The sequence below is a fragment of the Monodon monoceros genome, unplaced genomic scaffold (genome assembly GCF_005190385.1).
Source record: "Monodon monoceros isolate NGI ecotype Baffin Bay Population unplaced genomic scaffold, NGI_Narwhal_1 Super_Scaffold_12, whole genome shotgun sequence".
Taxonomy (NCBI): domain Eukaryota; kingdom Metazoa; phylum Chordata; class Mammalia; order Artiodactyla; family Monodontidae; genus Monodon; species Monodon monoceros.
In genome coordinates this window covers 26,713,195-26,739,713 of record NW_021703768.1, presented here as the reverse complement: position 1 = coordinate 26,739,713, position 26,519 = coordinate 26,713,195, and the positions used below count along the sequence as shown (strand labels likewise).

The following is a 26,519-nucleotide window of genomic DNA, read 5'->3' as shown; positions in this document are numbered from 1 at the left end:
GTGCGTGTGTGTTGTGTGTGTGATGTGTGTGTACGGTGTGTGTGTGTATGCGTGTGGTGCGTGTGGTGTGTGTGTACAGTGTGTGTTGTGCAGTGTGTGGTGCATGTGTGGTGTGTGGTGTGCGTGTGGTGTGCGTGTGGGTGTGGGTGTGCAGTGTGTGGTGCATGTGTGGTGTGCGTGTGTGTGTGGGTGTGCAGTGTGTGGTGCGCGTGTGGTGTGTTGTGCAGTGTGTGGTGCGTGTGGTGTGTGCATGTGGGGTGCATGTGGGGTGTGCGTGTGGTGTGTGTGGTGTGATTGTGTGTGGTGTGTGTGTACAGCGTGTGTTGTGCAGTGTGTGGTGCGTGTGGTGTGCGTGTGGTGTGTGTGGGGTGTCCGTGTGGTGTGTGTGTGGTGTGTGTGTGCGGTGTGTGGTGCGGTGTGTGGTGTGTGTGTGGTGTGCGTGTGTGTGTGTGTGTGTAGGGGAGGGAGATAGGGCCTGGGTCATGTATAAAACAGATTTAGCACATACAGAATATACAGACCTGTGGGAGCCATGTCAAGAGTCTGCTTTTCTCGTAACAGTGAGCTAATATTTATCGAGTTCACCATGCACCATGCACCCTACTAGGAGCTTTATAGGCATCACCTCATTTAATCTCACAACCTTCCTGTGAAACTTGATCCTGTTATCATCTCCCACCTTTAGAAGTAAGTGCTGGTAGCAATGGTTGTGTATCTTTCAGTAATTTATCTGATGCATTTCATTCCCACTTTAAAGATGAGGGAACCGAGGCTTAGAGAGGTCGAGTTTATTATCTGATTGGGGGAGACAAGGTTTACACGTGTTAACTGATTAGTAAATGACATGGGAGTGATTAAGTACTAAATTGTGTGTTGCCACAGTATTAGTTTTCATTGCTGTGTAACAAATTCCCACAAATGTAGAGGCTTTGGAGCAACCCTCATTGATTAGCTTGCAGTCCTATAGGTTAGAGGTACAGCACTGCACGATGGCACTCTCTGCTCTGTGCTTCACGAGACTGACATCAAGGTTTTGTCTGGGGCTGCCACCAATCTCATCTGGGGCCCAGAGACCTCTTCTAAGTTCATTGGTTGTTGGCAGAGTTTAGTTCTTTGCAGCTTTAGGACAGAGGTCCCCATTTTCCTGCTAGCTGTCAATCGCCACTGCTCTCAGGTACTAGAGGTTGTACTTTTCCATGGCCAGTTCACACTATGGGTATTTGCTTTCCTGCAGGTCAGTTGAAGCATGTCTCCCTGGCTGCCCTTTCTGCTACCAGCCAGAGAACACTCTGCTTTTCAAGTGCTGGTATGATTAGGTCAGTCCCACCCAGATAATCCCCCCTTCCTAAAATTAACTGTGTCATGACACACTTTATCATGGGAGTAAAATCCATCCAATTCACAGTCCTGGGGGATATGAGGGTGTGTACAAGGTGGGAGTGTGTGGAATTCTCGGTGCCATCTTAGAATCCTGCCTATTATACCCATGAAAATAGATTTTGTATGTGCAGGTGAGAGCTGTTCCCAGTATGGGGAGAAGGAAAGGTTTCAGGGTTGGGGGGTGAGGATTGGACTAGGCCTTGAAGGATGGACCATGCTGGAAAAGACGGCATTTCCCTGAGATTGTAAGGCCAGCAGGTCCGGGGAAGGGCCCAGGGAGCCAGACGGAACCCTCGCCAAGGAGGCTGATGCAACCGGCCGGTCTTCCCGCTCCCCGGTCTTCCCGCTCCCCGAGGGGCGGAACCAATGGCTCTGAGGCTGATGCAACAGACACCTGACATTGCCACAACACCCGAGAGATTACCGAAAAAGGGGGCTGCTTCACACAGCAAGCGCCTCCGCTGCGTCCACCCCTATAAATTTTGTTCGCGCCTACACCCGGGCGCGACTTCTCTGGCCCCTTTCTCTCGGACCAGTGAACCTCGCCCGGGAGCGTTCCCAAATAAAGCTTGTTTAAGCTCTCCTCCGTGTTTGGTGCCGTTCCTTACAGAGATGGCCTTAGAAACTCAACACCACTACTCAAGATAATTTGGGAAAATTCATGGGTAAGAATTTCAAACAATATTTAGAAAAAATTTCAGCACTAAGATGGAGGAAGAAGCTAGTACTACTAGATGTTACAACATGATCAAAATACTATGTGATAAAAAAAAAAACTATGTGATGAGCATAAAAATAGACATATAGTTGAGAACAAAAATAGAACACCCAGAAATAGAAATGTATGTACGTGTGTATGCGTGTGTATCACAATAAATCAAGCCTTACAAATTAAGTGAAGAAAATTAATTATTAATAAATGATGTTTGGATAATTACATAGCAATTTAGGAAAAAAGAGATATAAAATTTCTACTACACATCAAAATAAATGCTAGCTAAATTAAATTTTAAATTATAAAGATAAATTTAAAATGCAATCATGAAAATTGGTAGAAGAGAGTTTCAGGTCTTCAGGAAGAGAGCAACATCCTAAGATTAAAGCAGTGAAAAGACAATTACAAAAGAAAAAAACTCAAACTCATCTATAGAAACAGTTAAAATTTCTACACAGTAATAACAATTTATTAAAAGATTAAGGGGAATTTTAACTGCAAAGGGATTAAAAAGATTAAGGTCTATTATATCTAAATGCATATTCCAATGCTGAAGATTAGGACTCCAACAGATAGTAGACAAAAGACATGAATAGATGATTTAGAAAACGGGGAAAATAAAATAGAGGAAAAAAAAAAAAACTAGGGGAAAATGGCCAAATTCTCTGATAAAATAAATGCAAATTAAAACCATAAAAGTGATACATATTTGAATTAACTTCTACTAAACGTAATTTTAAATCATAATACCAAATCCTGAAATGATCCTGGTACACTGCACTCATACATTTTTGGTGAGAGTATAATTAGGTAAAGCCATTTGTGAAAAGCAATTTGGCAAAATATCCTTTGACATAGTACCTTCATTCCAGGAAATCTGTCCCAAGAGCAGGATTCAAAAGGAAAGTCCTGGTCAAAAGCATTTCAGGGCTTCCCTGGTGGCGCAGTGGTTGATGGTCCGCCTGCCAATGCAGGGGACGCGGGTTCGTGCCCCGGTCCGGGAAGATCCCACATGCCGCGGAGCGGCTGGGCCCGTGAGCCATGGCCGCTGAGCCTGCGCGTCCGGAGCCTGTGCTCCGCAACGGGAGAGGCCACAACAGTGAGAGGCCCGCACAATGCAAAAAAAAAAAAAAGCATTTCAAACGTAGTGTTACACATAGTATTGAAAAACTAGGAATGACAAAGAACATGCTTACCTAAATTATCATTAATGATTATACTTATCAAGACTATTAAGGTACAACGTGTCTGAATATGTTATGTGAAAAACGATAATACAGAATTCTGTATGTAATATAATTTAATATTTTAAAAATATTCCTATGGTATTGGTGAAACAGAAAAACAGAACTTTTACATACTGTCAGTGGGGATACAAATTAGTGTAACCTCTTGGGCAAAACAATTTGCAATGAGTAAAAAACTTTTAATGGGATTTGTTTGAGGATTCCACTTCTAGGAATTTATCCTTCACATAAATGTACTTGTACAGTACACAGAGACGTGAACATACGATTTATTGCAGAACTGTTGACACAGCAAAGACTGCACAATGAAAATGCCCATTAATTGGTGATCAATTAAATAAATCACATTAGAACCCTTTGGTGGAATATTATATAGCTGTTGAAAAGAATGAGAGAGAAAATGATACGTTCTGATTGAACCAATCTCTAAGATAGGGTTTGGGGGTTTTTTGTTGTTGTTCTTTAATTTAGTTTTGGCTGTGTTGAGTCTTCGTTGCTGCGCGTGGGCTTTCTCTAGTTGCAGCGAGTAGGGGCTACTCTTCCTTGTGGTGCGCAGGCTTCTCTTGTTGCGGAGCACGGGCTCTAGGTGCGTGGGCTTTGGTAGTTATGGCTCGCAGGCTCTAGAGTGCAAGCTCTGTAGTTATGGCGCATAGGCTTAGTTGCTCCGCGGCATGTGGGAATCTTCCTGGACCAGGGCTCGAACCTGTGTCCCCTGCATTGGCAGGCAGATTCTTAACCACTGTGGCACCAGGGAAGTCCTTAAGATAGGTTTTTATTTTATTTATTAATTTTTAAAATAAATTTATTTATTTTATTTATTTTTGGCTGTGTTGGGTCTTCGTTTCTGCACAGGGCTTTCTCTAGTAGCCGTGAGCGGGGGCTACTCTTCGTTGCGGTACACAGGCTTCTCATTGTGGGGGCTTCTCTTGTGGCTCACGGGCTCTAGAGCACAGGCTCAGTAGTTGTGGCACACAGGCTTAGTTGCTTAGTTGCAGCATGTGGGATCTTCCAGGGCTCAAATCCGTGTCCCCTGCATTGGCAGGCAGATTCTTTTTTATTTATTTATTTTTTTTTTTTGCAGTACGCGGGCCTCTTACTGCTGTGGCCTCTCCCGTTGCGGAGCACAGGCTCCGGACGCGCAGGCTCAGCGGCCATGGCTCACGGGCCCAGCCGCTCTGCGGCATGTGGGATCTTCCCTGACCGGGGCACGAACCCCCATGCCCCGCATCGGCAGGCGGACTCCCAACCACTGCGCCACCAGGGAAGCCCGGCAGGTGGATTCTTAACCACTGCACTACCAGTGAAGTCCTAAGATAGGTCTTTAAATTAAAAAAAAAAAATTAAGAGGCAGAATAGTGTGGATAGTGTGCCTCTGTTTGTGTAAAAGAGAAGTAACACAGAGAATTTGGATATGCTAGAGAATTCTTGGAAAGATACCCCCAAACGGGTAATGGAGTGGTGCAGCTAGAGACTAGAGAGTGGGGTCTGAATTAAGCAGAATTCTCACTCACTGTCTACTGTGAACATTCTGCTCTACTTGAATGTTTTGCCACGTACAAGCATTACTTTCCAATGGTAAAATAATAGTTAAGAAAGGTAGTCTGAAAATTATATATTGCAGATGAACATAGATGAGATGGAAATAGATGAATCTACTGGGTTAGCGTGGTGGGGCTATATGTGCATGGTCACAGCTTAGGTATTAACATAGAAAAATTAAATTAATTGAGAATTAGGGTAGTAGAATTGTAAGTCATTCTTTCCTTTAAAATGCCACTTCAACATTGTTTTAATGTTGCCACTGAAATAAAGATTAGTGTGGGGCGAGGGACTGGGTGCCTGAGGAATTAACTAATAGCTTTATAAATATGCTGCTCTGGAATGAATAAAGGGAAGAATAATCAGACAAAGAGAGCTCACAAAATGGTCCAGGGAGCAAGCAGTTAGCAAGAGGAGTACAGCCAGGGTGTCTGTGCTTTTGGTGGGACGGCTGACCGGGACACCCCATGGTGGGAACTCAGGGGCCACCTGGAAAGCAAGTACGGGGGAACTGGGAGGGTTTAGGAAGAGGGTGCATGCCTGCACAGCCTGAAGAAACCAGCCGTCTAGAGAGCCAGTCAAGGAGGAGTGGTGGGCATGGGGCTGATGAGAAACATCTAGATCCCACAGATCTCAAATGAGACATTTCCTTAGGGGATAGGGCTAACCTTTGTACCTGTGAGATGACTACTCTGGAAATGCTGATTCCTCATGACTCTCAGAAAAAAAAATGTGAGCATGCACCCCATATATATATGTTTATTTAACGTGTACATGTACTATTGTACTAATACATTAGATACATTATAAAACATATATGAAAAAGCTACATTTTTAAAATATACACTTAATACGAAGTGCTTAATATTTTAAAATCTTTTTTCACCTTTACTAAAATAAATTACATAAAGTGAATATTATTTTTAGTGAAAGCTATACAGTTAAATATACTCCAAGGTCTTCAAAAACTTGGCTTAACATTTTGGAATGTGATAATTCACAAGTACGGTCTGAAGTTCAGAATCAATGGATGCTGGTTTTAAAGGCTGCCACAGCTGAAGCTATCTCACAAGGATCGGGAGCTCCAAATGGAAATAATACATTAGTGGCAGCACCTAATAAAAAGTAATATTCATTTTGCAGCCTTATCTACCACTTGTGCAAAGGTTTTGGTTAAAACTTTGTGTTAATTTTCAACTTGGTTGAGTTTTTCTTGCCAAGTTATTGAGAGGTACTGTCTTTTAAAATAGTTTTTAACATACAAGTTTTGTAAAATTCTTTGGAAGATTTAAAAAATAGAAAATTTTGTTCTCAAGATTTCAAATATGTGCATATGAAACATTTTGGTGGCAAACATAGCATTTTGGGGGAGAAAAGTAATAAGCATGGAAACACTTCCAAAAATCCGTTTTGAAAATGCTCTTTCCATAGCATGAATTTCTTTCAAATAGTAGTTACTACTTTCTTATCGTTGTTGCAGTATCATCTTTACCTTGAAAAGACAGGTTATGTGTGTTTGCGTTTGCAAAAATAGCCTCCAGGCTGTGGGCCCCAGGACCTGCCCATGCTGTCCCAGGAGGGTGTGGCCAGCTTCCGTGACTGGAAAATCCATCAGTGCATGTCAGAACCCACCTTGCTGTCCCGGGAGGGCATGGACAGCTCTCGCTACTGGGAAATCCACCAGTGGGTGCTGGGACCTGCCCTGCTGTTCTGGGAAGAGGCGGATAACTCCCCCCACTAGGAAATCTGTCAGCAAGTGCCAGGAGCTGCCTGCCATCCCAGGAGCATGCAGAAACCACTCACTACTAGGAAATCTGCCAGTGGGTGCAGGGACCTGTCCCGCTGTCCCAGGAGGGCACAGATAGCTCCCCCACTAAGAAATTTGCCCAAAGGAGGGACTGAAACCACAGCTGAGCCCCAGGGGCTATGTGACTAATGAAGAAGAGCTGAAATCTCTCCTCACGGCTGTGTGAACTGTGGAGTTACACCTCCACTGATGGCTTCCTCAATTCAGTGCCTGTGAAACATCTGAAAGGACAACAAGTACTCTTGCAACTGGAACAGGTCTGGCTTTACAGCTGTAAGCTCTGCGGGCATGTACACGTGGAGGTAGGGGCAGACCAAAGTGCAAGCTGCCTCCATAGCTCCCACAGTGGGTCCAGGTGCATGACTACCACAGTACTGGGACCTAACCTCAGTGGACCTGCACCAGTGGCTGGGTGAAAACAACGCCTGAGAGTCACCAGGGCAATTTTCCGGCATACTCACAGTTAAGGCAGGACTGAGAACAGTGCCAACAACAGTCCACTTTGTGAGCTCACACAGCTTGTGAAGGGAACAGAGCACATTCACATATGAACAGCTCCAAAGGAGGAAAACTCAGTGGCTTCCCTCCCAGTGGCAGTGCTCCAATCCCACCTACGTTGCACCACAGATCAGAATCACAGCTAAGAAACAGGTCTGGGGGCCTCTACTCCAACAACTAGGGAGCAGACCACACCCCTGACAGGGCAGTGACAACCACAGAGCAAAGGGGAGGCCCCGCTCAATATCTAGCACAGGCTCTGATCACCACAACACCAATCAAACCCCCTATCAATGGGGTAATGTCACAAGCCTCCGGACCAACCTCACCCACCAGGGAGCAGATTCCAGAAGCAAGAGGAACTGCAATCCTGCAGCCTGCAGAAAGGAGACCACAAACACAGTAAGTGTGACAAAATGAGATGGCAGAGAAATATGCTGCAGATGAAGGAGTAAGATAAAAACCTACAAGAACAACTAACTGAAGAGGAGTTAAGCAATCTCTCTGAAAAAGAATTCAGAGTAATGACAGTAAAGATGATCCAAGATCTTGGAAAAAGAATGGAGGCACGGATCGAGAAGATAAAGAAAAGTTTAACAAAGACCTAGAAGAACTAAAGAACAAACAAACAGAGATAAATAATGAAATGAAAAATACACTAGAAGGAATCAATAGCAGAATAACGGAGGCATAAGAACGGGTAAGTGACCTTCTCTGCCACAGAACAGAATAAAGAAAAAAGAATGAAAAGAAATGAGGACAGTCACAGAGACCTCTGGGACAACATTAAATGCACCAACATTCAAATTATAAGGGTCCAAGAAAAAGAAGAAAAAGAGAAAGGGCCTGATTTGAAAAAAAATATTTGAAGAGCTCATAGTCGAAAACTTCCCGAATATGGGAAAGGAAATAGTCACCTATGTCCAAGAAGCACAGAGAGTCCCATACAGGATAAACCCAAGGAGGAACACACTGAGACACATATTAATCAAACAAACAGAAATTAACTACAAAGAAAAAATATTAAAAGCAACAAGGGAAAAGCAACAAATAACACACAAGGGAATCCCCATAAGGTTATCAGCTGATTTTTCAGCAGAAACTCTGCAGGCCCTGAAGGGAGTTGCAAGATATATTTAAAGTGATGAAAGGGAAAAACCTATAACCAAGAATAATCTACCCAGCAAGGCTCTCATTCAGATTCGACAGAGAAATCAAAAGCTTTACAGACAAGCAAAAGCTAAGAGAATTCACCACCACCAAACCAGCTTTACGATAATTGCTAAAGGAACTTCTCTAGGCAAGAAGTACAAGAGAAATAAAAGAGGAAGGGAAGAAAACAGACCTACAGAAACAAACCCAAAACAATTCAGAAAATGGCAATAGGAACATACATATTGATAATTACCTTAAATGTAAATGGATTAAATGCTCCAACCAAAAGACATAGACTGGTTGAATGGACACAAAAACAAGACCCATATATATGCTGTCTACAAGAGGCCCATTTCAGACCTAGGGACACACACAGACTGAAAGTGAGGGGATGGAAAAAGGTATTCCATGCAAATGGAAATCAAAAGAAAGCTGGAGTACCAATACTCATATCAGACAAAATGGACTTTAAAATAAAGACTGTTACGAGAGACAAGGAAGGAAACTACACAGTGATCAGGGGATCAATCCAAGAAGAAGATATAACAATTGTAAATGTTCATGCACCCAACAGAGGAGCACCTCAATACATAAGGCAAATGCTAACAACCATAAAAGGGGAAATAGGGCTTCCCTGGTGGCGCAGTGGTTGAGGGTCCGCCTGCCGATGCAGGGGACATGGGTTCGTGCCCCGGTCTGGGAAGATCCCACATGCCGCGGAGCGGCTGGGCCTGTGAGCCATGGCTGCTGGGCCTGCGCGTCCGGAGCCTGTGCTCCGCAACGGGAGAGGCCACAACAGTGAGAGGCCCGCATACCACAGAAAAAAAAAAAAAAATGGGGGAAATAGACAGTAACACAATAATAGTGGGGGACTTTAACACTCCACTTACACCAACGGACAGATCATCCAGACAGGAAATTAATAAGGAAACACAAGCCTTAAATGACACATTAGACCAGATAGAATTAATTGATATTTATAAGACATTCTATCCAAAAGCAGCAGAATATACTTTCTTCTCAAGTGCACATGGAACATTCTCCAGGATAGACCACAGCTTGGGTCACAGATCAAGCCTTGGTAAATTTAAGAAAACTGAAATTGTATCAAGCTTCTTTTTCGACACAGTGCTATGAGATTAGAAATCAATTACAGGGACATCCCTGGTGGTGCAGTGGTTAAGAATCCACCTGCTAATGCAGGGGACACGGGTTTGAGCCCTGGTCTGGGAAGATTCCACATGCCGCGGAGCAACTAAGCCTGTGTGCCACAACTACTGAGCCTGCGCTCTAGACTCCGCGAGCCATAACTACTGAGCCCACATGCCACAACTACTGAAGCCCACGCACCTAGAGCCCATGCTCTGCAACGAGAAGCCACCGCAATGAGAAGGCTGTGCACCATGACGAAGAGCAGCCCCCACTCGCTGCAACTAGAGAAATTCCACGTGCAGCGACAAAGACCCAACACAGTCAAAAAAATTAAATTTAATTAATTAATTAATTCAAAAAATAAAGAAATCAATTACAGGAAAAAACTGTAAAACATACAAACACATGGAGGCTAAACAATATGCTACAAAATAACCAATGGATCACTGAAGAAATCAAAGAGGAAATTAAAAAATACCAAAAAACAAATGACAATGAAAACATAATGACTCAAAACCTATAGGACGCAGCAAAAACAGTTCTAATATGCAAGTTTACAGCAGTACAATCTCACCTCAAGAAACAAGAAAAATCTCAAATAAATAACCTAACCTTACACCTAAAGCAACTAAAGAAAGAAGAACAAACAAAACCCAAAGCTAGTAGAAGGAAAGAAATCATAAAGATCAGAGCAGAAATAAATGAAATAGAAATGAAGAAAACAATAGCAAAGATCAATGAAACTAAAAGCTTGTTTTCTGAGTAGATAAACAAAATCAATAAACCTTTAGCTAGCCTCATCAAGAAAAAAAGGGAGAGGACTCAAATCAATAAAATTAGAAATGAAAAAGGAGAAGTTACAACAGACACCACAGAAATACAAAGCATCATAAGAGAATACTACAAACAACTATATGCCAATAAAATGGACAACCTGGAAGAAATGGACAAATTCTCAGAAAGGTATAAGCTTCCAAGATTGAACCAGGAAGAAACAGAAAATATGAACAGACCAATCACAAGTAATGAAATTGAAACTGTAATTTCAAATCTTGCAACAAACAAAAGTCCAGGACCATATGGCTTCGCAGGCAAATTCTGTCAAACATTTAGAGAAGAGCTAACACCTATTCTTCTCAACCCCTTCTAAAAATTCACAGAAGGAACACTCCCAAGCTCATTCTGTGAGGCCACCATCACCCTGATACCAAAACCAGATAAAGATGCCACAAGAAAGAAAACTACAAGCCAATATCACTGATGAGCACAGATGCAAAAATCCTCAACAAAATACTAGCAAACAGACTCCAACAACACATTAAAAGGATCATATGCCATGATCAAGTGGGATTTATCCCAGTGATGCAAGGATTCTTTAATACAAGCAAATCAATGTGATACACCATATTAACAAATTGAAGAATAAAAGCCATATGACCATCTCAATAGATGCAGAAAAAGCTTTTGACAAATTCAACACCCATTTATGACAAAAACTCTCCAGAAAGTGGGCATAGAGGGAACCTACTTTGACTTAATAAAGCGCATATGTGACAAACTCACAGCAAACATTTTCTCAATGGTGAAAAACCGAAAGCATTTCCTCTAAGATCAGGAGAAAGACAAGGATGTCCACTCTCACCACTATTATTCTACATAGTTTTGGAAGTCCTAGCCACTGCAATCAGGGAAGAAAAAGAAATAAAAGGAATACAAATTGGAAAAGAAGAAGTAAAACTGTCACTGTTTGCAAATGACATGATACTATACATAGAAAATCCAGAAGATGCTACCAGAAAACTACTAGAGCTAATCAATGAATTTGGTAAAGTTGCAGGATACCAAATTAATACACAGAAATCTCTTGCATTCCTATACACTAACAAGGAAAGATTAGAAAGAGAAATTAAGGAAACAATCCCATTTACCATTGCAACAAAAAGAATAAAATACCTAGGAATAAACCTACCTAAGGAGGTGAAAGACCTGTACTCAGAAAACTATAAGATACTGATGAAAGAAATGAAAGACGACACAAACAGATGGAGAGATATACCATGTACTTGGATCGGAAGAATCAATATTGTGAAAATGACTATCCTACCCAAAGCAATCTACAGATTCAATGCAATCCCTATCAAATTACCAATGGCATTTTTCACAGAATTAGAACAAAAAATTTTACGATTTGTATGGAAATACAAAAGACCCCGAATAGCCAAAGCAGTCTTGAGAAAGAAAAATGGAGCTGGAGAAATCAGGCTCCCTGACTTCAGACTATACTACAAAGCTACAGTAATCAAGACTGTAGCTGGATTGGAACAAAAAGAGAAATATATATCAATGGAACAGGATAGAAAGCCCAGAGATAAACCCACAACCTATGGTCAGCTAATCTATGACGAAGGAGGGAAGAATATACAATGGAGAAAAGACAGTCTCTTCAATAAGCAATGCTGGGAAAACTGGACAGCTACATGTAAAAGAATGAAATTAGAACACTCCCTAACACCATACACAAAAATAAACTCAAAATGGATCAAAGACCTAAATGTAAGGCCAGACAGTATAAAACTCTTAGAGGAAAGCATAGGCAGAACGCTCTCTGACATAAATTGCAGAAAGATCTTTTTTGATCCACCTCTTAGAGTAATGAAAGTTAAAACAAAAATAAACAAATGAGATCTAATGAAACTTACAAGCTTTTGCACAGCAAAGGAAACCATAAACAAAATGAAAAGACAACCCTCAGAATGGGAGAAAATATTTGCAAACAAAGCAACTGACAAGGAATTGATTGCCAAAATATACAAACAGCTCAGGCAGTTCAATGTCAAAAAAACAAATAACCCAGTCAAAAAATGGGAGGAAGATCTAAATAGACATTTCTCCAGAAAGACATTCAGATGGCCAAGAGGCACATGAGGCACTAATAATTAGTGCTCAACGTCACTAATTATTAGAGAAATGCAAATCAAAACTGCAGTGAGGTATCACCTCACACCAGTCAGAATGGCTACCACCAAAAACAATCTACAAACAGTAAATGTGGAGAAAAGGGAACCCTCCTACACTGTTGGTGGGAATGAAAATTGATACAGCCACTATGGAGAACAGTAGGAGGTTCCTCAAAAAACTAAAAATAGAACTACCGTATGACCCAGCATTCCAACTCCTAGGCATATACTCAGAGAAAACCATAATTCAAAAAGATACATGCACCCCAATGTTCATTGCAGCACTATTTACAATAGCCAGGACATGGAAACAACCTAAGTGTCCATCAACAGAGGAACGCATAAAGAAGATGTGGTACATATAAACAATAGACTATTACTCAGCCATAAAAAGGGAGGAAATAGGGCCATTTGATATGGATGATGTGAACAGACCTACAGACTGTCATACAGAGTGAAGTAAGTCAGAAGGAGAACAACAAATATCGTATAATATCGCTTATATGTGGAATCTAGAAAAATGGTACAAATGAACTTACTTGCAAAGCAGAAATAGAGACACAGATGTATAGAACAAACTCATGGATACCAAGGAGGGGAAGCAGGGGGTGGGATGAATTGGGAGATTAGGACTGATATATATACGCTACTATGTATAAAATAGATCACTAATGAGAGCCTACTGTATAGCACAGGGAGCTTTACTCAATGCTCTGTGGTGACCTACATGGGAAGGAAATCTAAAAAATAGGGGATATATGTATATGTATAATTGATTCACGTTGCTGTACAGCAGAAACTAACACAACATTGTAAAGCAACTATACTCCAATAAAATTTTTTTTAAAAATAGCCTCCAGAAAGCAGGCCATTGAGAACCACTTGTTCATAGATAAAGTGGGTAAATTTGAAACAACTGTCTTTTTTGCAGAAGAAAAAAACTGCACAGCCAACTTTAAGTTGGATTACTCTAAATGCATTGCCTCAAGATAAACATCAGACCTCTACAGCGTAAAACAACATTTCCATGGTCATTCCCCATCTTATTACAGAGAAGGGTAAAAATTCTACTAATTTTAAAAGTCTTATTTTTACAAAATTAACCATACTGATGACATTCTTTAGCATTTTGGGCACTTCTGTCTTTAGCTTCTTGGCTGTATCAACTTTCCTAGGACCAATGCAGTGAATCAGTTTCATGTTCTGACCTATTTTTATAACCTTACCCCGAATTTTAAATTCTAATCAAAGCAGCTGTTACCTTATATAATTTCCCCATAAAGCATTATTTTAACTAACGAAGTCACTGCCTTTTGAAAATATATCCTTTCTGGTACCTCTTTTCTTTAGTGACTCATGCATAAGTAGGTGTCCTATTGCACTAGTGAAGCAGAACGAAGCAAATACCCTTATTTGGAACATGTGAGAAACGGCCGTACTTTTCTCAAACCATACAGCAAACTGCCACATGGCATACTGTTTCTTTAAAACTTCAGCGATGTTTCTGTGTACCTTTTAGTAGAATTTGCTGACAAAATCAGGCATTTTATTTTGCAGCTATATTGTCTTCTACGTATTATTTTAGCTATTTTTACCACATCAGTGAGAATGAGGGTTTTCCTAATGGCACGTGACATTTTGCCTTAAGCCATTAAGTAAAAAGAAATTCCAAATAGGCTCGTAAAATATTCAGTTTACTAAAATTCTGGACTAGATTTAGTATTGCATAATTTTAAACATTGCTAAAACATTTAACACTATTTGTATTCATGGTGGATATTTAGATTTTAAATATCTTGTTAATTATCATGACTTCCTACCATCATTAGGGATTATCTCAAGTACAATCTATGCTTACGGTGAGGTTTTTCTTTAATAATAGAGGCTGAAAGTTTGTATTTCACATAGTCTCTTGATAGCTTTGAATTTTAATTTTTTGTCTGACTTCTTGTCACTCTGAATAGATTGTCATCATTTTACCTTATAATGTGGTTGAGCACATACCAGTGGTAAAAAGAGGGTCAACCCAGCCATTTTCTTATGGTTTGCTTACACCTGCATTAATTATTTTTAATCCTCTTTTTTTTCCCCTCAAGAATTTTAGTTTATCTGTTCATTTGGTAAAGTTAATTTAAATCCTACAAAATACATACATTAATTCATAAGCCTACTTCACTGAGTGAGCCTACATAAACTATATTTCCTTGAAATGAGTCAAAAGTGAATTAATCGGGCTTCCCTGGTGGCGCAGTGGTTGAGAGTCCGCCTGCCGATGCAGGGGACACGGGTTCATGTCCCGGTCCGGGAAGATCCCACATGCCGCGGAGCGGCTGGGCCCGTGAGCCATGGCCGCTGAACCTGCGCGTCCGGAGCCTGTGCTCCGCAATGGGAGAGGCCACGACAGTGAGAGGCCCGCGTACCGCAAAAAAAAAAAAGTGAATTAATCGGTGAGAGGACCTTTGTGGATCACCTCTTCTTCCCTCAGGACACGTCACATACCACACAGGACATGGGATCCTCTGACATACAGACTGAATAAGGATGCCAGTGTCAATCCATATCTAAAATATTAGCCAAGCTCAATTTCTTATTTTTTTAAGATAAAAATATATCTTGAGATGTTAATTTTTTCCCTCACCCCATGGATCTTCTTCTCATCCCACTTAGATGACGAACTTTCTCAAGCAAGAAGCATTTCTGGTGACTGCCATTTAAGTCCTCTCTGCCTATTCTGCTGGGTCAGAGAGGAACCTCATGAGAATGGACATCTGGACTAAATAAAACCCTTGAGTCAGGGAAAACCCTCTAGACTTGCCATGCAATTTGACAGAGACCTGTATTTAATGGAGCTTGAATTTTTAAGAAGGACACCTACTTCCTCTTGCCCTGATAACAGTTCAGACCTCCTTCTGGGACATTTGTGAAAATATATCTGTGAGCCCAAAGGTCAAAAGTTTCTTAATAAATCCTAGCTCCATTTAAATGGTCTAACCTTAAAGTCCAGCTTAAGGGCAGGACAAATAGGCACTTCAGCCTTGGAAATAGCTCGGTCCTCCCTTTCCCTCCCCCACCTCCCCAATGGCTAAATTTGAGCCCGAGAGACATTGTAAATGATAGAACCATCCTTTCTCTGGTGAAGAAAGAACCCTGAATGAGATAACATGGGGATGAATCGCTGATGCCCCTGTATCCAGGTTTCTGTGGCTCAGGGATACAAAGGACCCGGATACTCAACCTGGGGGTTGCTCTGTCCATTTCAACATTGGAAAGCCCAGTCATCCAAAATGCCACTAGAAGCCACTTCTCCACGACCATTTATTTAAAATAATATAACTTAAACTCATACCCTCAAAATCTTTGGAGGAAGATCGTATATCAAAAAAGAAGCCCATGAAGAAATCTATGTAACTGTTGAAAACCCATGTTTTATTATATCTTGCACAGAAGATACACACACACACACACACACACACACACACACACACACACACACACACACACACACGGTCCTGAAAATATCAGATTTTATTCCCATCCAGGAGAAGGCAGCAACCCATAGTCCAACACCAAAAGACAGGAGTTCAAGTCTCCGAACCTCTGTGCTTGGCAAACAGGTTAATTAGGAACAGCGAAGCCAGGCCACATGGTTACCTGCCTCCACTCCAGAAGACTAGAGAGGAACGAGGATCGAAACAGGTGCTGAAGTTTGGACAATGACCTTTTGGAAAAGAAAAACTCTTGAGGGCATCTGGTGCTCAAAATGAGAGAATCAAAATGCTCATCACTTATTTAATACCTGGACGTGAAAATGAGGTAGAAGTCAAAATGCTTGAATATGGTCCAGGAGTGCCCAGAGAGAGAAGGGTATGAAGTCGGGCTGGTAGGACTATAATCACACTGAGATGATCTAATCCTTTTTTCCTCTTTATGGTTTACAGTTACAACAATTCTCAAAAATAATGCTAAAAGTTTCAAAGCGAGTGTCTCAAGTGGGAGATTTGGGTTTTCCATCTCCCATGGCTGCAGTCCCCCAGCAGTGGCTCTGATGGGGGTACCAGGAGAAGCAGGTCACTGGGATGAAATGAAAGAGCATCTCTGGATGGAGCTCTGCAACCTCACCCACTTTTCAATCATGAAAAGTGGCTCCTTTAATGTAATCTTTTCCCTCACAAGAACAAACAGACCTTGAAAAGCTGCTCTGTAAGTGGCCCTGGAGTTGCCTGCAGGCTGTAATTGAGGGCTCACCAAAGATGCTAGGTTTCTAAAGAAATCCACCCCATTGGCTGGCGGAGCGTTTGACATTGCCCTACTACTCACCCTTCCCTGAGGCTTTCTGATTCCAGGAGGCTTAAGCTGGGCTGGGGAAGGACAACTTCCCCCCACCGTCTGTCGCCAAGAGCTAAGCACGAGTTGGCTTATCAGATCAGCTACTTACCTACTTGTAGGGGACTGGGGCTGTGAGTGTTAGGAGGGGATGCCATGGGGGGGAACAGGGATGGGGCACCTCCTGGGGGCAGCACAAGGACACCAGGTACCAAAGAGGAGAGGGATGATGCCTGAGTCCCTTTCTGCTGAGGGATGGCGCAGATGTTCCCATTCTAGAGAGAGCTCTGAAGGCTGAAAACGTCATCCTAACCCCACAGTTGAGAAACCCACACAGGTGAATGAATAATAAGCTTGACTAAAATGCCCAGCACCATTCTCGACTCCAACCACAAGAGGGCAGGCGATGGCAGAAGATGGTCTACAGCCTTGCCCGGAAAGTGCTCGGAAGACCTGAGGGAAAGTTCAGTCCAAGGGTCATCAATTACACATTTATGAAGCTGCTACAAGTTAAACTCTTGTTGAGAAGGAAGGTTCTAGATGTAACTACCATCCATTTAGAGAATGTATGTAGAAATATGTAGGAAAACTTGATTTTCTATTTGTTTCCTACAGTCAACAGTAAAGTGCAAAAAAAATTTTTTTCTAATTTCATTGGTTACTGTTTGTAGTGTTGAAGAAAAAGTTCTAGAATTTGAGCCAGAGGCCCTGAATTCTGGTCCTTGCTCTTCTCTTAAGAAGATTCTTGACCCCAGGAAACCACCTCCTGGAGCCTCAGTTTCCTCCTTGGTACGATGATAAAATACGACTTGGATGAACTCTGGGCTGCCTTCCAGAAAACAAGACATAAAATGCAATAGCATGTGAGGAAAGCAGGCTGAGAAGAATGAAGTGGGCACGAATGTAAGGTCCTGTAATGCTCCATTGACGCCGCATCCTTGGGGAATGGGCTGTTCCACGTGACGACTTTTCCAGATAATTGCATTTTAAATGCTGAAATTTGTTTTCCTTTTAACCTTCTGTAATGGAATCTTTCTGAAGTGTATTACACGCCTCTCTGGCTTCTTAAATCGAAAACTGAATATAATTTAACCTTTCCTGAATGTTCTAGGTCATCATGATGACTACCTCTTACTATATATACAGTCCTGAATAGAGCCCTGGTGCCTCTGGGCACAGTATTCAGGTAAGCAGGACCCTCATGCGTAATGTCCCCAGAGACTATATTATAAAGCTATAATTGGCAATTCTTCCTTCCTGCAATCTCCTACATCACTACCTGCAGTCATTTCTCCAAGCAACACCTTCTAGCAGCCTCCTGACACTCTGTTTAAAATCTGCTATAACCTAGAGGGAACTCAGGGTTGCCATGGGTAACCGGTGTCTGAGCTTGTAACAACTCTAAATTTAATTTTACACGCAGTTAGTGCTGTGCTGAAGGTTACCTCTGGCCAGGGCTGACATTCAGCTAGTTCGCCCAGTAGTAACGCCCCTGTACCAGCTGGCCAATCGCCCTGAGCTCCCCAGGTCCTCCTGCCAGCCCAGCACCCTGGCCCCTCTCCTGGGACCACATATATATCTCACACCCCAGTAACTCAAAGGTGCAGTCTGGCTCTGCGGGGCGCCAGGATGCACTGGCATCCTTTCCTACAGGCTGGTACCCACGCCACAAAGGTCGCTCAGTGTTTGAATATCACCCCGGTTTCTGGGCTGAAGATTATCCCCTTTCCTGCTGAGCAAACTGACAGAGTTTTAGGCTCTTCTCTGACCCTCAAACTCAAGGGCTTTTTCTCCGTTCATGCTGTGCCCTGGGGTCAGGTCGCCTGAGGCCAACCAGGAAGGGTGTTAAAAGCTACCTTTGATTGAACATCTACCATGTGCCAGAGGCCTATTCAGTACATTAAATAAATCATCTTATCTCACCCACTAAATGACCCTGTTGGGGAAAGCATCAACCTCCCATGGCTGAGGTAACCTTACCACACAGCCAATAAGCGGGGCTGAGAGTCAGGTCCACCTCTCCGAGGCCCCTGTTCTTTGCTCTGTGCCCTGCTCATATGTACTAATGTACAAAATAGTCCACTTGAGGTTCACATCCTGAAAAATACATTTGAAGTGGAACATGGGCCCTTTTACTTTTCAGAAAAGGCAACTTGTTTTTATTTTGGTGTGTGGGTTGTGTTTTAATTAATTCCACATTTTGTTACCAATTTGGAACAATCTGTCCGCAGGGAACGGATCTGGTTTACTTATAGAAAGCTAGCGGAGGGAGGGCGGGAGGGAATGGGGTTACAAAGTATTCCTTGCAGGAAATAATCTAAAAAACCTTCCCAGTTCTCCGGTCGCCAAAAAGACATATACAGAACATTCCAGAAAATCTCATCTTCCCCACAGTAGGTATGATAGAGTCGCAGACGAAAACTTTCCTCCATGTGTTACCAGCTACGCCTGACAGATGGGGCATGTGACATCAAACGTTACTGGTATCCCTCGCCGTCTCAGAAAGTTTCCTAGAAGTTCACTCTGCGATGATGCTGTTACCGCTCAAAAGAATGAGGGGTTCCCAGCACTACTTGGGGATGCTGGAAGCAAACTGCTGACCTCGTGATTGTCAGTCAGGGAAAAAGCAGAGAGGGATCTGCAATTTTGGGACAGTCACAGGTTAAGCTTTGGAACCAGTTCTGGGGTGCAGAAGGGTGTCAAACTCATGGCTGTGAATTCTCTGCTCTTCCCCCAGGGATGAACTTTCCAAATTGACCCTAAACGAATTTTTAAAATAAGCCAACCATGACCTCATCTTCTACACTTGGCACCTGCCTCTCCCATGCTCAGCACACATGCGATCTTTAGAGTGTTCTTTTCCGAAAACATCCACAGTGCTCTAAAGTTTCCAGAGTGACCTTGTCAGGGAGGAAATTGCCTGAATAACTCACTGGCCATAGGTGACAGGGTCAAAATATCATGTACACTAGTTTGCTAGCGCTGTCAAAATAAAGTACCACAAACCAAGTGGCCTAAGCGACAGAAATGTGTCGTATAGTTCTGGATGCTAAAAGTCCAAGATCAAGGTGTTGGCAGAACTATGCTCCCTCTGAGTACTGGAGAAATATCTGTACTGGAGAAATATCTGTTCCAGGTCCCTCTCTTAGCTTCTCGTAATTCCTTGGCTTGAAGCAGCATGGTGCCAACCTTCACGTGGCATTCTCCCTGTGTGCATGTCTATCCCCAGATCTGCCCTTTTTATAAGGACACTAGTCCTATTAGATCGGGGCCCACCTTACTCCCATATGACCTCATCTTAACTAATTACATCCGCAATGACCCTATTTCCAAATAAGGCCATGTTCTGAGGTTCTGGGGGGTTAGGACTTCAACGTGTGAATTTGGGAGGTGGGACACATGATTCACCCCATAACATCATCTAAGGGAGTTTTGAATTCTAAATCAAACTCAAGAGAAGGAACAGAACGGATTGCCCAAAGGAGTGCCCCCTATTATAATTCCAAGTGATATTGTGGATGACTTATTGTGTCGGTGAGGGGGGGGTGGGGGGGCGGGAGGGATGTTAGTGTACTGACACCTGAAATCTGTTGCTTACAAGTAAAGGTGACAGGACCAATGTATAACTCTGGTGCAGGTTTGAGGTCGTACAGCACAGAAGTTAGGAACACAGAATGTGGTGGCAGCTTGACCCAAGTTCACATCTGGTTCTCGCTTTCTTAGGTGACCTTGGAAAAGTCACATGGCCTCTCTGTGGTCAAGGTTCTCATCTAAAGCTGTCCTTTATAAAGTTGTGGTATGTATTAAATCACAGTGGGTGGCAGAGTGTCCCTATGGTAGCAACTGCTCAATAAACAGCATTTTTACACTACCAAACGTAAGGTAGATAGCTAGTGGGAAGCAGCCGCATAGCACAGGGAGATCAGCGGGGTGCTTTGTGACCGCCTAGAGGTGTGGGGTAGGGAGGGTGGGAGGGAGGGAGATGCAAGAGGGAAGAGATATGGGAACACGTGTATATGCATAACTGATTCGCTTTGTTATAAAGCAGAAACTAACACATCATTGTAAAGCAATTATACTCCAATAAAGATGTAAAAAAATAAAATAAATTAACAGCATTTCTTATAATTATGCCAGAGAACTAAGGAGTGAATCTTGAAAAATCGACCTTGTCTCTCTGCTGTCTTGTGAACTTGCTGGTTGTTATGGGTATTGGGAAGTCAGGACTCCAGGAGCCCTTGCCTCATTACTTGATTCACTTTCATACTGTCTTGAAGACCAAGCAGAGGGTCTTGGCCTTCTCCTTCTCCTACCCCTACATCTGAGGGGTTCTGGGTAGACCTTCCCTTACCTGGCCCTTCACCATCCAGCACACACACAATAGCCCCATCAGAGAAGGGAAGTTCAGAACCATGACTGTTCACTAGTAGGAAAGTTATGTTTGGAGGATTTACTTCCTTAGCCATGGAAAATTCCTGGAAGCCCAGTACAGTAACTGTTTCCTTAGTTTCTGTATTCTCGATGCTCTGGCGTTTGGGACTTTGATCCTGGAGAGACTGCCTCCCCCGTCCCCTGCCCCCAACCACCCTGGGGCCAGCTAATTCCTAGATATAGCAAACAATTCCCCTGGGAATGTGCCTTTGCTACACTAACCAGCCAGCCCAGAGCCCACACCCAGGCTGTCTTCTTTATCAAACTCTTACACATCAAGCCCATACGTCCCTGTCTAAATCACCTGGGGTCAGGTACTGGACAACTAGAGACCACCCCTATAGCTCAGAGTCTGCCAAAATTACTCAAACTATCCTATCCTAGGATTACTCAGTGTACCTACCATGCCTCGCCCAATCCATCCCTTGAAACCCCCAATAAAGGCTTTGGGCCATGCCTTCCCCTCTCCCCGCTCTGCCTCCTGAACAACGCTGGTGTTTCCCCCTGTGGCCCTGCAAAGTGTGCTGTGCTCCCTGTTTCTAGGGATCTGTGAGCATAAACTTCTTCCTTCATGACAGTCGTTTCCCCGTCTGCAGGTCTTACCATACTTGATTCAAACAAATCCCAGGCACATTTTAGAACACCCACAGGCCTGTTCCTTGACCTTCTTCCTATTTCCATTCCCCAAGATCCTCCTCTTCAGCTATTTTAGCCCAGATGCCAACTGGCCACACCTGCCTGAATGTTTCTTCCTGACCACCCTAGGTGGAGTGGTGCACTGGATTGGGTATCCAGCTGGGAGTCAGCAGAGGGAGAATGAGAGTCGGCTCTGCCAGTTATCACTGGCCGGGCATCACGGGAACACCACTTCACCTCTGCGGGCTTCTGGAACCAAAACACCAGCTCAGGTGGCCCAAGTGAAATGTTTCATAGATCTCTCCTAATATGTTAGCAAAGGTGGCGAACTTCCTTCCCATCCCCACTCTGCTATCCTGACACACTTACCCAGGGTCTCAAAGCTAGTTTCCAGAAGACCTGTGGAGAGAACCCAGAATCCCAGGCTCAGTCCTACTGCTTCTTCCATCACATCATACTTGCTCCTTCCTCAGAGCTTCCATGAAAGAGTCTAGTGCTTTGTTCCATCTTCTCATGACCCTGAGCCCATCACCTTTCTATTCTTCTGTATCTTCTTTCTTTGCAAAATGGGCATCATCCTATCACTTGCTCCAACGAGTAAATTAAAAATCACCAAGGAATCTTCCCCTGTAGCTGTCAAACCATCTTATTCCAGGGCCAGATGTACTTTCAGAGCATGGGACAGAAAACTTTGCCTCTTAAAGACTCCACAGCCTTAAGTAGTACAAGAGAAGAGCTTTCTAAACAGATAAGGAACATTCCCCAAGTATGGGAAGACTTTCTCCAACGTCCTAAAGACTCCACCCATCTACTGGATAAGAAAATCCCAGTCTTCCAAAACACTCTCCATGTACAATAGTCATCCTGATGCTTTTATTGAGCACGATTTATTGTACTAGGCACAGTACTAAGTCCCACATGTGCATTATTTCATCATTTAGTCATTGTTATCAATAGATATTTGTTCTTATTTCACAGATGGGAAATCAGAGTCTGAGAGGGATGATTTTCCCAAGGTCGACCAGCTGGTAAGTGGGGAAACCTGGGGAGGCAGCCCCGGTTGTCTGGCTTCAGAGCTGCAGCTCCTGACCACAGCATTCTCCTGCTGGATGTGCCCTCCATGCTCCTCCTGCTACCTCTCCATCCAAACCCACTCCCTTCAAATCAGACAGCTGCAAATGATGAGGACCTTCAAGAATAGCTTTGAAAGGGCTGCCTCATAGTGATCCCCACTTCTAACCCTAAGGAACCCACCACCAGGGAGTAGAGTCACCTTATCAAGTCCTTGTAGCATCTTGAGTGCTACGGTGGTCAGTATTGCTTCTTTGCTAAGAGCCATCTCTAATCCCAAATAAAAACATTTATCTGCAACATCACTCCTTGAAAATGAGCAGTTATCTCCCAGGAACTGCCAGTTAGGCACTCAGCCATTAGCCAAGAGCACCCCATCAGTCCAAGAGGCAACCCAAAGGAAATACTAGTGAAAGTGTCTACTGAGTAAATACTCACATCAACCAGCCAGCCCTGTGCTATGTGCTTTCCATGAACTGGCTCATTTAAACTCAGACCACGTTGCATGTGCCTAATGACTTCTTGTTTGACCCCCCCCGCCCCATATCCACTCTCCACCCTTTTCTACCCTGCCTTTTGTCCCAGGAGGCTCACACATATGAACAACATCAGTGGGATCCCTTGCCCCTGGCTGATTCCCATTGATGGGAAGCTCTGGTAGGAGACGGAAGGGAAGGAAAAGATTGAAGTCAAGGTATTTTTGCACTGTTTTTCTCTCTTCAAGGTCTTCTCGGGTTAGATGTGTCCCCCATCAAAATGTCACCATGATTTCCAAGGTGCCCTTCTCTCTATGATCCTCTCCTTCTGGGATATAGGAGACATCCATCCTCACAGGAGCCCCTGAAGGCTTGACAAAACTTACGCATCTCAGAATATCTTCAAACTTCTCTTTTCCTGTCTCTTTCATATATACCCATCGTTAAAACCCTGGTGTGCAGTAATGGATTAACTTGGCAGGTTTGGGGTATTCAGTACCTGTGCATTCCAAAGAAAGGAATGTCCCTTGACCAGCTCCTGGGAGGTAACGTCTAAGCTCTTGAAATATCCTGCCTGATAAGAGTGTCTTTGTATACCTGGGGCCTTGGGCCACACCAGATAGTTTATGCTAATAATGTGATCTATGATGGCGGCTTTGGGCCATGTGTTACTAGTTTGGTCTCTGAAAGGACTGGATACTTAGTGACTAAGGTCAGCTACACAGGCATGGAGTGCTTGTGTGACTGACCCCCAATAAAATATCTGGACACCAAGGCTTGGGCAAACTCGCCTGGTTAACAATACTCCGTTAAGTGTTGTCACACATCATTGCTGAGAGAATTGAGTGCTTCTGTACAGCTCTGCTAGGAGAGGACAACTGGAAGCTTGTTCCTGGTCTCTCCTGGACTCTACTCTAGGCACCCTTTACCTTTGTTGACTTTAATCTGATTCCTTTCATTGTGATAAACTGTAACCGTGAGTATAATAGCTTTTCTGAGCTCTGTGAGTTCCCCAAGTAAATCACTGAAGCTGAGAGCGGTCTTAGAGACCCTAACTCACCCAGAAAACAACAGAACAGGCCAATCGTAACTTACTGCCATGGTAGGTTGTCACATGGGTAGAAAACAGAAATATGTTCATTCAGATAAGATCCAAATGGATCTTCCAGGATGGGGAAATTGGCGGGGTGGGGGATGGTCTAAAGACATTTCTAAGCATCTCAAGGGTCTTCTGGACTGTGAGTCTGTGACAAAGGTGATATGGGACAGGCAGATGGAAACATAACCAGGACCTAATCTCTGTTGCTCCGATTAGAGGTGAGATGCTAGGTTGAATGGAAAAGAGGGTCTAACTCAATGTGACATTTCTCATACTCTTATCATGTACTGTTTCTCTTCTTTCTAACCCAGGTTTCAAGGAAAAAGGAGAAACTTTGAGCCTGAGTCTTCTAAGAGATAAGGAAGCAAAAAGAGAAACATACAAATACCGAAAAACTTCAACTTAGAGTGTGTATTTTCCCTCTGTAAGATAAATGCCACTGGCTAATCGCCACAGTAGGACTCACAGCCCTCAGCAGCCGCGGATCCCAGCATCAGGCATAAGTGAACCATAAGGGCTCCGCATCCTGCCCCCACGCCAGTTGGCACTCCCCACTCACCTGGCCCCAGTGACATCAACTCCGACCATCAGCTGCCCATTCAGGGAGAGGATCTCATCCCGCAGTCGGACTTTCCCACTCTTCCCTGCCGGGCTGTTCTTCCTCAGCTCTGTCACCCAGATGCAGCCCACATCCAGCACGGGGCCCTGGTGGGTTTTCCTCTTCTTGCCCCCTCTGCGCTTTTCTCCATAGTCCCCGAAAACAGGGATGTTCCCAAAACTAAGGCCCACAGTCTCTGCGTCCCCCAGCTCCTTGGCGAGGTACACAGTACAGATCTCCATCCCCGTGGGGCTGTGGTCAGGTGGGACCGCACTCTCGTCCACAGCAAAGTTCAGCTGGATGTACTCCTGCAGCTTCCGGATGGCCGCCTGGCAGAGGCGCTGCTCCGGCCCGGCCCCGCCCTCCCGCAGGCTGTTCTGCAGCCACTGGTAGAGGAGGGGCAGGTGCAGCCCAGCATTGTCCTGGGTGATGGGCATGGTTGGCGACTCCTAGACGCCAACATCATGAGAGAACCTACTCCTGGGGGCTGGGCCCTGTGGGGCCCCTCGTCCCACGGGAACGCGGGCTGTCCTCAGCTTTGCCTGTGTTCATGTTCAGGCTGGCAGACAAGCCTAAGGAAGACCTACTCTAGTTCTGGCTGTTTGCTTTGGCAAGAGGAGGATGGGACACGATTAAAACAACAGTGGAACAATCACTGGGCCCAGAGTGTCAATGAGGGAAGGAAGGAAGTGTCTGACCAGTCCGCGCTTGGTTCATTTCACAGTGGGGCCCGTGCAAAGGACCTGGAAGTGAGGTGTTCCACCAGCAGCGACAGGGCTACCTCCCCTGGACTCGTTCACACCTGGAAGAGGAAAAACAAAAAATTCCGGTCACAACAGTGAGCCTTCTGACACAGCATGCATGGCAGGAGAGTATTACAGAAGGACTGTGTTTGCTTTTTAATTTTTTTTTTTTGCGGTACGCAGGCCTCTCACTGTTGTGGCCTCTCCCGTTGCAGAGCACAGGCTCCGGACGCGCAGGCTCAGTGGCCATGGCTCACGGGCCCAGCCGCTCCGCGGCATGTGGGATCTTCCCGGACCGGGGCACGAACACGCGTCCCCTGCATCGGCAGGCAGACTCTCAACCACTGCGCCACCAGGGAAGCCCTGTGTTTGCTTTTTGAGTCAGGAACCTAATGCCCCTCCCCATTCCACGGCTTTGTTCCCTCCACCCTGTGCACACACACATGTACACACACACAGTCATACACAGATGCACACACACAGTTATACACAGATAAACAGATGCACATATAGACACACAGATACACACAAAAATACACCTGTACACACAAATGCACAGATACACACGCACGCACACACACCCTTCCCTCAGACAAGAAACCTCCGGAATGCTGACCTTCCCCGGGAAGTTCCCCTGATCAGCAGGGAAATGAGATGGCTTTTGCCAGGACAACCCTCATCAACTCACATCC

At 44.0% G+C, this 26,519-nt stretch overlaps 1 protein-coding gene across 1 annotated transcript in view; it reads right to left on the bottom strand.

Moving 5' to 3' along the window:
* Nucleotides 1-25,880, bottom strand: part of PDZD2 (PDZ domain containing 2) — a 236,946-nt gene extending 211,066 nt beyond the window's left edge. The window contains 1 exon segment of the mRNA XM_029215898.1: nt 25,046-25,880. Coding sequence (XP_029071731.1) covers nt 25,046-25,521 — 476 coding nt within the window. The 5' untranslated portion in view covers nt 25,522-25,880.
* Nucleotides 25,881-26,519: the final 639 nt, after the last annotated feature.